General features: G+C 51.2%; 1 protein-coding gene across 1 annotated transcript in view; it reads right to left on the bottom strand.

The window, feature by feature from the left end:
* Positions 1–5,163: 5,163 nt before the first annotated feature.
* The window catches only part of ATG2B (autophagy related 2B), a 78,185-nt gene continuing 71,318 nt past the window's right edge, over positions 5,164–12,030 (bottom strand). The window contains exons 40-42 of the mRNA XM_032956214.2: positions 11,661–11,815; positions 11,033–11,188; positions 5,164–10,535 (exon numbers count right to left, since the gene is read on the bottom strand). Coding sequence (XP_032812105.2) covers positions 10,305–10,535; positions 11,033–11,188; positions 11,661–11,815 — 542 coding nt within the window. The 3' untranslated portion in view covers positions 5,164–10,304. The remainder of the gene's footprint in view (positions 10,536–11,032; positions 11,189–11,660; positions 11,816–12,030) is intronic.

Genomic DNA, 12,030 nt, shown 5'->3' with positions numbered 1-12,030 from the left:
CACCTACACAGCTCACCCACACAACTCACCCACGCAGCTCACCCACGCAACTCACCCACGCAACTCACCCACGCATCTCACCCACGCATCTCACCCACGCATCTCACCCACGCAACTCACCCACGCAACTCACCCACGCATCTCACCCACGCAACTCACCTACGCAACTCACCCACGCATCTCACCCACGCATCTCACCCACACAACTCACCCACACAACTCACCCACACAGCTCACCCACGCAGCTCACCTACACAGCTCACCTACAAACTCAATACCAATCCCCGCCATTCGCCACTAAGTGACGGTGACGTCACCACAGCGCCTGTGCCAGGCCAGGTGCACTTTGAGGCCACGTGAAGTGTTGAAGGCTCGCTGACAGGTCTCGGGACCCCAGGTGCCATGGGTTGGCCGACTGAGATGACCAGTAGATGAACCAGCTATATCCCCTACTTTGCCAACTTGCTGTATGTTAGCCACCTGGCGCTCCGCTCGTTGTTGTGAGCGTCGCTCTTCTGCCCTCCGTTGTTGCTGGAGGGCGACTGCCTTCAACTGCCCAGCAGCAGCATCCTTCACGAGGCTCCTCCTCCACAGATGCCCATCTTGACACTGCTGGTATCAGTCTTCGGCAAGTCCACTCAGCTCCACACCCTCCCGTACCGCATCAATCTGTCTCTTCTCCAGCCCACGCCTATACGGTGGCTACATGCCCCCGCCAACGCAGCCTTGCCTGCCAGAGGAGATTGTGTCCAGACCTTTCGAGGATTTGTGAACTCCTCGCACAATCCAGTCTAGTTAAAACCAGGAGGATGTTCTGAATGTTTCTAACCGGCGCAGATGTTCCATTAGAGGGGTCCACGTTGCACTGTGGCCGAGAAGGCCCAAAGCTTCGTGCGGAGCGACAGACCAGGAAGCTTCCACACAGCGTTACGCAGCCCGTGAAAAGATAATGCCGCCCGACTGATTCGGAGTGAGACCTCTGCTATCAAACCGGAGCTCACCCACGTTCGCCTCAACCAGCTAACAACCCGTCGTGTCCACGACGGGTCCACGCTTACCACACGTTCGTAAGTACGTTGAACCTCTTTCGCACCGTACGTAGCCAACCGTGCGCTAATCGGGAGGTGCGAGGGAAGGACAACAAACTAAACACAACAAGCAGCTCTATAAAAACACGAGTTTTCAATATAGAGGATGAAGATTTAAACGTCCAGAATCTCAATTGGCTTCCTAATATCGGAAGGAAGAGCGTTCCAGACGGCCGCAGAAGTGCACCTGAAATGAACGACGAAATTAATGGCGCCCAACTGCCTCGCGAATAATCCGGATTTCGAAATGGCCGTAGCTGCCACGAACAAATTGTTCACCACCCTCATCGAAGTTGCTTTCCATCGTCAACAGAAAACCGGCGTGGCAATGGCCGAGCGCTCTGCTGCTGCTGCCTGTGGTGGTACCGTTTGGGGTCATGGCTGGCTGCTGAAGATGCCCAAAGCTACCAGAATGCAACCCAACTCTCGTGGTTACACCTCGCTGGTGAGCACAGCCGCCAAGAGAATTATGAACAATGACCTCCCCTCAAGGCTCGGCACGAGCACCGTCACAATTCAATATTTATATATATGCCACTGGGAATGGTTACCTGTTCCTGGTTTTCGGAAAACCAGTTATCGATTCTGAACAAGGTTATCGATCCCCCGCTCCATAACCCGAGACTTACTGCCCCAACGCTACCACTCGCGAACAAAAGACAGATGCCCCGTGTAGCCTTTTAACAAACTTTTGGTCCAAGTGCTGTGCCCGGGCACCTATGAAGGCTGACACGGCACACGAGGGGGTGGGTGGGCAGCACGATGCCCGGCCACCTTTGTCTCCCCAGTGCTGATGTTTACACAGTGCACCAAGCTATCATTACAGGTGGAGTTGTATGTTGATCTACTTTCCCACCGTACCTAGCCAACCGTGTTAATTGGAGGTGCGTGTGCGAGTGCTCACACAAGCCGACACAAAACCCTTGCAGCCACAGTGGTTGGGATGAAGGTTTATACAGCCGCACGTGATCTTTTCATTAAATTACAGAATACACAGCGTATAGAAAGAGAAGCGACCATAATAACAGAAAATAATATTATATTTGCGGCACGAGGAGGGGTGAGCACGTCTGTGTCTCATCTCGAGTTTGGGGCGAGGCTGTGCCCACACGGCCCAAGAGCCACATGCTTCTGGGTGCATCAACTAAGCTGTTTTGTTTTAATTTTACCAGGTAAGGCCCCACTGACCTCCGTTGCTCTTTTTCAAAAGCGACTTGGCCACAATTGATAGCTCAACGAAGTGGCTTATCACGTCTAGCAGACAAATAATCTAAACGCGTGATGTTGATTCAAAATGTCGAGGGAAAACACGGAGGACGTGGAGAAAAATCCACGCGACCACGGGGAGAACACGCAAACTCCAAATATACAGGCATTCTCAGGGTCGGGGTCGAACCCACGACCTTCTGCATGCCAAGCGAGGTAGTCAACATCTCCTAGCCACCGCGGCGCCCAATTGCACGCAGTGCTTCAGAGGTGCGATTGGTTCCAAGTAGCTGCAAACTTTAAAGCCAAATCATGTTGCAGCATTTTCCATGCACCTGTGTCGGGTCTCCGCACGCGTAGCCTCGGGATTACGGGGTTATATGGAGCAACTTTTCTGAAATATTTTGCCAGGACCAACGCACTCGTTGCTGATTAAACCACGGGCCTGCCGACGCTGGAATACCCCAAGTCAATAAATCCACGCAACAATGATGGCAAGAATCCATTCTCTCTGGACCAGTGCTTCTTAACCTTTACTGTAGCCTTGCACCCCTTTGGTTCCCAATCGTAATGTAATGTATGTTACTAACAACATAGGGATTGATGAAAGAAAGTAGTTGTACTTGCGTGCCCGTGATTAATTTGCATGTCGATTATTTACCTTCTAAATAAATCTGGCCATGTCTCGTTAGCCCCAGGGGGTGCGTGCACCCCAGGTTAAGAACCACTGCTCTCGACGCTATCCTCGCAGCATCACCAAGTGATGGTTGCAATGTGATCAACACGATGGCGCTTCACAGCTGCATTGGCAAAGGCAACGCACGCGTCTTGACAATGGGGAAAACGCCAGTGCCTCAAGTGGCAGACAAATACGTGGCGGGTGTGAATCTTTCTTTTCACACACTGTACATGTATTTTTTCACATTACTTTAAAACATCGACAATGCATTCCCTCGTATTTTACGCCTCATGTTAATTATTGCAGTTTTATACGTAGCCTTTCGCGACCAATATTATTCATAATAAAGGGGCATTTTTTGGGGGTTAGATCGCGTAAATATAAAGATGCTGGCTGTAATTACCAGCGAAACGTCACAGTACTCAAATTGTAAATGTCGTGGATTTACTCTCCAACACACAACCGGTGAGCCGTAGTAGTAACTAATTGTCACATTTTGTTTACGTGACAAACCCTACCATGATGATGCTAGTGGGCTGTGTCGGGTGGTGGCGGGTTAACGACACATTTATACTTACGCGATATAAGCTAAATAAATCTTTATGATTAATTGTTGCAATTCTGTCAGAACGTTGATGCGCCTGTCGTCTGCACATCACTGAGGTTGCTGTGATTTAATTTCTCACGATACGATGTGAACATATGTATTTGATAATCATCGCAACATTAGTTTCCCCACGACTATCGCCTTGTGCTCGAGTTTTAATTTCCGATTTTTGTGCTTTGCTGTCTTTCCGGCATAAATAAATATCACTTTGAACGTTATTCAGCCGCGGTTCTCGACACAGGCCTGACGTAGTCTTCATAATTTTAAACCTCCAACACCTCCAACGTGTCGTGCCGTGAGTTACCCATACCAAATTATGAAAATAAACCGCAACAAATTACGTACATTTTCATGCCGTCAATAAATTGTGCTTCTTTAATTTCGTGTTTTGCCACGAAAATATTTGTCAACAAACCAAAGAAAGCCGCAATAAACACGGTGAGATTTTTGGGTAATGGTCGCTACAATTTCTCAGGGATGTCACTTCACACCGACATATATCGTCGTATCGCCGTGTTGTGGTGTAATCTGTTCTAGATTCAAGGAATAAGGACAGCAGACTCGTCTCTGAGATCAGCAGCCATGTTCAGAGACAATGACGTCATGCCACAACTCAATGACGCAACACACACGCCAGGCGACTACCCCCAACATAACCCGAGGTTATCACTCGAATGTTCCTATTAAAGGATGTGGTGCAAACATCCTAAGGCTGGTCCACTCAGCCTACGGGCCGTGTGCTCTGCCCACTCCACTGCCGAGAGAGAAGCTCCAGCCCACAGACAGTTCACTCAAGATCATTCACGACGGCCTCGAGGTGACGAAATGGAGCCCACTCAGGCACGGTTGTTTTTGTTGTTTACGGGGGGGGGGAGTTAATCACAATAAAGCCTTTACCACATTGCAACCGGCTGCCAATTTTCACTGCATTTAAAGATTGCCCTTGCTGACGGCAGGCTTATCGCGTGACCCCACTGGAGCCAGTCGTAACGTAGTTTTATCGCTTGTGTAACACGCACGATGCGACGGGTATTGGTAGAAGAAAAACAACTCCCCAATCTTCCCTTCTTTCGTGTGGCATTGTCGGGGATTGGAACAGGTTACAAATTGATGTCGAGATTTGATATCCATCCGACTGCTTCAGGAGTAGCCGCGCGTGGATTTGTTTCAGATCGCCGCTGAATGATCCGATTGGGCGGTCGTTCACGGTCTGAAATGTCGCACCACCACCACAGTCACACACTGGACTCTCGTAAATGTTCCATTTATGGAGAAACTGTCCCCACATCTTCCATGGAGTGTCCGGATCCCGGTTCAAGGAGGACCCAGGATCTTCCTCGGCAGGCCAGATCCTGCTTGGAGGATTGGTGGGGTCGACTGCTGCTTCGAAAAGTTGTCAGGGACCCTTCTGAACGTGAGACTCGACCGAGACTCGGTGAGGATGCTCTCACCGGCAAACAAACAAACGAGCGACGGTTCACAACCGCTCTTAATGTCGCAAAAAGAGTCGCACCCCAACGGGATACAATGAGCCTCACTGCACTCTTCATGTCACCGAAAGAATTCCGGAGTCGGTTTGATGCTTCGTTTTAAAGAGGCGATTATTTATTTATTCAAGCTATTATTGTTGAGTGGAAGCAAAGTGCTAGGACTGCAGTTCCACGCGGGTTAACTTACAAAACTCTTTGTCAACCAACATTTCGGTAGGTAACAGTGCAGAAAAGGTGCGTCCTCGTTCGGATGCACCTTAAAGGCAGAATACATCTCAGCAGCAGCCGACGACCGAACCCACGCACGCACGCCCTGGGTATTCTCGGGGTGCGCGTTGTGGCTGTGCGACAATGGTGAAGCGTGCTCCGACCCACTTCGTCTGGTGGACGATTGGGTGGTGGTGGTGGCAGATTTGTACAGGAAGAAAAACGCCCCAATTCAAAAAGCTTGTTGGGCAAACATAAACCGTTCCACACGTAAGCTTTCACGATCAATATCTATTATAGAGGTTGTTAGGTTAGATCGCGTAAATATAAATGTCTTTACACCCACCACCATCCACAACATTTACTCTCCAACACGCCGGTGTGCTGAACTAGTAACGAATTGGCATGTTTTATTTACGTGACAAACCTTACTAATTGGCTGCGTCGAGTGGTGGCGGGTTTATACGACGCATTTATATGTACGCGATCTCACCCAAAAACCTCTATTATGGATGAACTGTTCCGTGTCAAACGCAAACTGAGAGTCGGAGAGAAAAACAAAAAAAATCACGCACGAAGGAAGGACGAGCGCACTACGAGCGAGCGGGCGAAGCTTGGTCAGAAGCGTGTAGGCCAGCATGTAGGTCTCAAGATCGCAAGCGGTGGCATCTCCCAGGGCTGAGGTGGATTGCAGTCAGCAGCAACTGATGCAGCAGCAATGACAGCACCAGGATATGCAGCAGCAGCAACAACAGCAGCAGTTCCCAGATGCAGCACTGGTAGCCACAGCTTCAACTAAACAGCTTTTTTGAATTGTACCAGGTAAGGCCCACTGAGCCATGTAGCTCTGTTTCAGAAGCGACCTGGCCACAAACGACAGCTGACCAAAGCGGCTTCTCATGTGGACATTTAGAGCCGCCAAATACTCTAAGCGCACGATTCTAAATGTGGAGGGAAAAACCGGAGGACCACGGAGAAAAATCCACGCGACGAAGGGGAGACACGCAAACTCCGAATATACAGCAGGCGTCAGGGTTGGAATCGAACCCACGACCTCCTGCATGCCAGCCTTCGGACACCGGACGGCACGCCTCTCATCATGTCGCTGTCACCCGAGGGTCACGGAGGAGGTCTTGGGCCACCGAGTGGTACGCATAAGCGAGCCGCCCCGAGCAGTACACGAGCCGGCACGAGTGGTGAGCCAGCCAGGGCTTTACGCAAGCCGGCCCGAGCGCCGGAGGGAGCCATCGTCTGGTGCGACCAGGGCCACAGTCAGAGTCGCGAGGGCATCCTCAAACTTTCCGACGCGCTGCACCACGACGTCCCTCACAGCTCACGGAACTCGCTCACTCGCGCATTCCCGCACCGCGCATTGCAGAGGAGTAGACATCTTCCCATTCCGATCCTCACGGTTTCCAATCCGTCATTCGCCGTCGGCGAACCGGTCGTTCTACGTTTCAGTGCTCGGTAAATAATAATTTTTCTTCAAATTTAGTCAAGATTACACCTTTGGTGGTCAGAACCGACCATCCTCGCATGTCAAGGATCTGCTCCAGTGTGCAGCAGCTGAAAAAGCTAGCGAGCTCGTGAACGGGGCCCGTTCTACCAGGACATGGTCAAGCTGCGTGCTGTGGACAACCAGGCCGCCCAAACCCAATCACTGTTATGAGGCGCCCCTATACACCGCCTACACAAAAAAGAGAAACGGTCCGTTTACTGAAACTACACCAGTGTGAAATTCTCTACGCCTATAAGCCCCCCAAAAAACGAAATATCTATAGAATCAATAAAGATTGGCTCACTTAAATGTTAGGTACATTTTTTGTTTAAGTTCTTGCTAATCCGGGAGCTACTGTAGGGCAAGGAGCATAGTCTGTTATGCTTAACCCGAGACGTAGTACACGATGCTGGTGACCTACACCCCACAACCCGTCCTTGCAACCCCAGACAGCGACGACTTCTGTTATCAAGCACGCGTTTGTGGCGGTGTTGGTGGAGCGCTTATCATGGACAACTAAATGTGGCAAGTTCTCACCACAACCCGAGCTATCCTACATTTGAACATCTCATTGAGTAAAGTCAGCCTCCCCTCTCTCCGGGTTTAATTCTAACGGTTTATAAACGCCCAGGTTGTCCTTCGTTTTAGTCAATGAACTTCATTCGTGTTGACCATCACCTATTGCCTACAGCAGTCAACTTAAATTCGGTAATTGCAAGTCTGGGCTTTGCACACAGCTCGTCAACATGGCCACTTGTGTCTGTGGACACATCCTTATTGTAACCCCGTGGTCATCTGACAGAGTGTATATCAAGTACAGGGTTAGCAATGTCAGGCCATTATTTGGTATCAGCTCCCGTAGTCTGGGTTGTGGGTTCCTAGTCCAGGTTCATGGGTTCGTAGTCTGGGTTTTGGGTTCCAGGTCCAAATTTGAGGACTCAGTCCAGTTTTGTGGGTCACGTGTCTCTGCGTGTAGGGTGTTTATGCTGTCACGTGCTTTTAGATGTCTTGCTGAGGGGAACGCACCGCAGCTACCATTCGATGAGGAAGCCGTTGCGGTTTTTAAAACCAGGATGAAGATGTATTTTATAATCTCTTTTTATTTATTTTGAAGTGTGTATATTGTTTTGTGTAACATTTTATTTCAACGATAGCCACGTGTCCGGGCCCACGCGAGCACACCCCCTCTACTACTGCATAGACATCTTGGGAACTCTACACATGCTACTTTAACTCCTTTAAGCTTTTTTCAAATATACAATGTATTGTACACAGACTTAAATGTGAACATTTGTGATTTCAATGGCATAAATATCATAATGCCAAAAAGTAATTTCACTTTATTATTTTCACCTGCTCAATGTTGCTTCAACACCAATCACAACTGAAACGTGATTTTCTGCTCTCAGTGACAGACCGAATCATCAATGTCCGAACGAACGACCTTCGTGAAGACGTGGTTATTGTGTCAGCATTCCTAAAACCTATCTTTCCGAGAGAAGACCAACAGGCAACATCTTATTTTTCATTGAACGACAGAAAAAATTGCAGTTTTAATGTTTAACTTATTCTGGTATCCACCAAGTCGACTCACTGGAACCATTCAATAGCAAGCCGCGTGCCAAGCTGATCAGGAATATGACCACGGTATCACGTCCAAGAAATATATCGCAACCTTATATTAAGGAAGCCTGCAGAATGGCGGACGTGTATGTACTTTGCCTCTATTGGGGCTTGACAGTGAGCCATGCCCAGGTTACAGTCTTTATTATAAACGTTACACAGGGCCGAGCACCAACAGGGGTAGGGGCCTAGACGTTGTAGCAACATACAGAAGTTAACGCTGCAGCGTTTCTTAGCGACGGATAGCGTCTCCACAAACGAGCGTGTTAATTGCTACGTCTATATAGCTTATACAGGAGCAGCGTGAGCAGTACTGTGACCGTAAGCGTGAGTTATTGGGGCACATCACCCAGCAGGTCCCTGATTTCACCACGAGTGCGCCGATGTTTGCGTGTTCTTTCCTCGTGTGTGTGTGTGTGCGGGGGTTTTCTCCAGGAACTCCGGCCTCTTCCCACACACAAACTTGCAGAAAAAAAATTGGCAAAGCACCCAGAAGCAGACACCCCCCCCTCCCCCCAAATCCCGAAACAAATGTCATTACGAGACTCAGGGAGGCTGTTCCGGGTAACAGATTTAAACTAAATTATATTTATATAGTGCTTGAATATAATTTCAAGTGTCTGTAACTAACACTTGACAGTTTAACGCATCTTTGTGAAGTCACGCAAAACACCATAAAGCAAGGCCTTGTAGGGTAACCCAAACCCTTGAGTCATCATCACCACCGGTGTCAACAACAGTGTCTTATCTGCCGCGAGTACAAACACCGAAGACCCTGTGACATCACCAAAACCACCAACGCAGTCGTAATCATCATCACCACAACTCTCATGGTAGCCTACTTCATGCTAATGCAATGGCCCAAAATCATGAATTGTAATAATTTTGGCAATTGCTTGGCAATCAAAACAAAAAACTCTGACATCAATGAACGGTCAATGTGCACGTTGAATGGGAATGCAAATTGGTTGATTAAGCAAACGTCAATTCACTCTGGCTATAACCCAAACAACCTGACCACCTGTCTTTAATTAGTCTAATAATATTATTCAGTATTTGGGCAGAGGAAATATGTTTCGTTCATTGACCCCAGCAAGCCTCGAAATCAGCGAACATGGCCCCAGTCTGAATGTGAGTGCTACATCGGGGTTGGCAGCGCCAGATGCCAATTCCTTCACCCATTCAGCCTGATACTGCCGTCAGGATGGGTGCCTGTTAGCGAGCACCTATTTTCAGAGTCAGTTGCAATATACACAGATCACGCTTATTTTGCGTTGCCCACGATTCTCCGCAGCAGTGAATAATTACTGAGGGACACCTACTGACCGCCGACTGGCAGTCCTCATTCTCAGCAACCTCGGGTTGTGGGCAGTCAGGTTTTAGCCTATAGATCGGTGCCATTACCACCGAACCCGGTGAGCACGGAGGGCCAAGGTTCGATTCACACTAAAAGAGCCGGTGAATTTGGCACCGGCCCATCATTTAGTAAAACACGGGCACGCGACAGATTTCAACCGTTGGTGATGCCACAGGAAAACCTGGACGAAGACAGCGGGCACGTAACGGCCAACTTCCGGCGACGCTGTCGAGGGGTCTCCCACTTGTGCGGCCGTAAAAGTGGAGGCGAACACTCCGCGCCGATCGGCCCCCATGGGGAAGGGCCCAGCCGAGAGGCCAAGAGGTTGCCTCGTAGACGGTTGCGGCGAGCCGATGGAGATTGAGCAGGTCACCCCCAGTCGTTCCTGCGCCTCTCCTCGTCATCCCACCGGTCGTGCCTGGCGGCATCCCAACTACTCGTCCCTCCGTATTCACCACTGGTTGCGCCTGCTGGTCCCTGCCCCGCGAGTCGCCACCCCCCCTCGCCACCCCCCCCACCCGCAAGGCCGTCCCGCGCCCGCCGCCGCCGCTAGTCATCCCCATGCCGCCACTTCTGCGAGTGCTCGCGCCGCGCGTCGGGCTGGATCTGGTTGCGCATGCCGCCAAGCACATTGGCGGTGGCCTCGCTCGCCACGATTAGCGGCTTCACCACGGTGGGCGGGATCTGCCGCAGGACGCCACCCACGGCGCCCGTTACGCCCTTCTGCTCGTGCTCCCGCGCGCATACCATGTAGAGCGTCTGCGCGGTGTCCGTCACCCCCTGCCCTCGTCACACACACACACACACGCGCAATCGGTCATGCCCGTGCACAGACAGAGCCACACACAGACGGAACCACGCACACACAGACACGTGCACAGCCACGAGAGCCACACACAAACACTTGCACGGAGCCGCGCCCACACACAGTAGCGACCAAGCATAGACAGAGCCCCGCACACAAACACACACCACCACCCACACCCAGAAGTCAAACGCATACACATGCAAGAAGCCATGTGCACACATGGAGCTAAACACACACAAATACAGCAATACAACAACAACCGCCATTCGCCACTAAGTGGCGGTGACGTCACCATGACGCTTGTGCCAGGCCAGAAATACAATACACACAAACACACACAAATACAGCTATACAATACACACAAACACAGATACAACTTGCTACCGCTGCCATCGCTGGCTAGGAATCGACAGCGTGAACCGTCACACCACTCATGCACTCACACGCACGTACTCGCATGCGCACGTACCTCCCTGACGACGTCGTAGGCCTTAGCGACGCCCTCGCGCAGGTCGGCGGGCGGCTGAGCGACGCGATGCTGGGGGAATGTGGGGGCCCCCGCGATGGGCCTGCGGGCTACGCTGGGCCCCGGGGACAGCATGTCGTAGGCCGTCTCGGCAGCCGCCTGCAACGCACGCGTCGGCCATGGGCAGAAGTACATGGAGACACCGTCATCACCAACAACACGAGAAAATAACTAAAACAATGACAGGATTGCGTGTATGTATGTCTTTGCGCGTGACTGTGTGTCTACACGTGTCTGCGTATGTCCTGGGGGGAGCAGTAGTGTAGCGGTTAGCGCGCTGTGCTACAAACCCGGCGACCCGAGTTCGATTCCCGCTCACAGCCAACACCAGTGACGATTATCTGAACCGGTTCTGGGCCGCCCTTAGGTCAACCCAGCCTTAAAATGAGTACCTGGTGCAGTGCATAAACATCGCCACTCAGGAGATAAATGAGGCCGGGCATGGTGTTGGCCACCCATCCCTTCGCGTCCCATGCTCGCTTCATAGCTGCTCGCTAACAACCCCAACAGTCTGTTTAGGCTATAGGGGGATCTTTGTCTTTTGTGCCTCGAAGTGCACGTGCGTGCATGCCTGTACGGTCTGCACGAGGCGGTTGGTGAGCTCCAGGGCGGCCATGGCGGTGGAGGTGCCGAAGGAGGCGGCTCCGCGCTGGATGCCGCGCACGATGCGGCCGTCCTTGCGGTACTGCTCGATGGGCAGCCACACGAGGTCCTTCATGCCTTGCACTGCCGTCGCCCCGCCGCGCACACCACACACCGCCACACACACACACCGCTGTAACACGCACAGGGCAGCAGGGTGCCACAACACACACTGGTCCTGGGCCTCCCATAGATCGACTCAGCCTCAAATTAGTACCTGGGGCTGTGTGCAGTAAACATCGCCACGAGGGAGACAAAGGCGACTGGATGTGGTGTTGGCCAGTACAGTAAGTCCTCGT

Source organism: Petromyzon marinus, chromosome 17, assembly GCF_048934315.1.
Source record: "Petromyzon marinus isolate PM22_M1 ecotype Great Lakes invasive population chromosome 17, UKy_Petmar_22M1.pri1.0, whole genome shotgun sequence".
NCBI classification, from domain to species: domain Eukaryota; kingdom Metazoa; phylum Chordata; class Hyperoartia; order Petromyzontiformes; family Petromyzontidae; genus Petromyzon; species Petromyzon marinus.
Note: the sequence above shows the minus strand (reverse complement) of the source record. Positions and strands in the feature narration are given on the sequence as shown.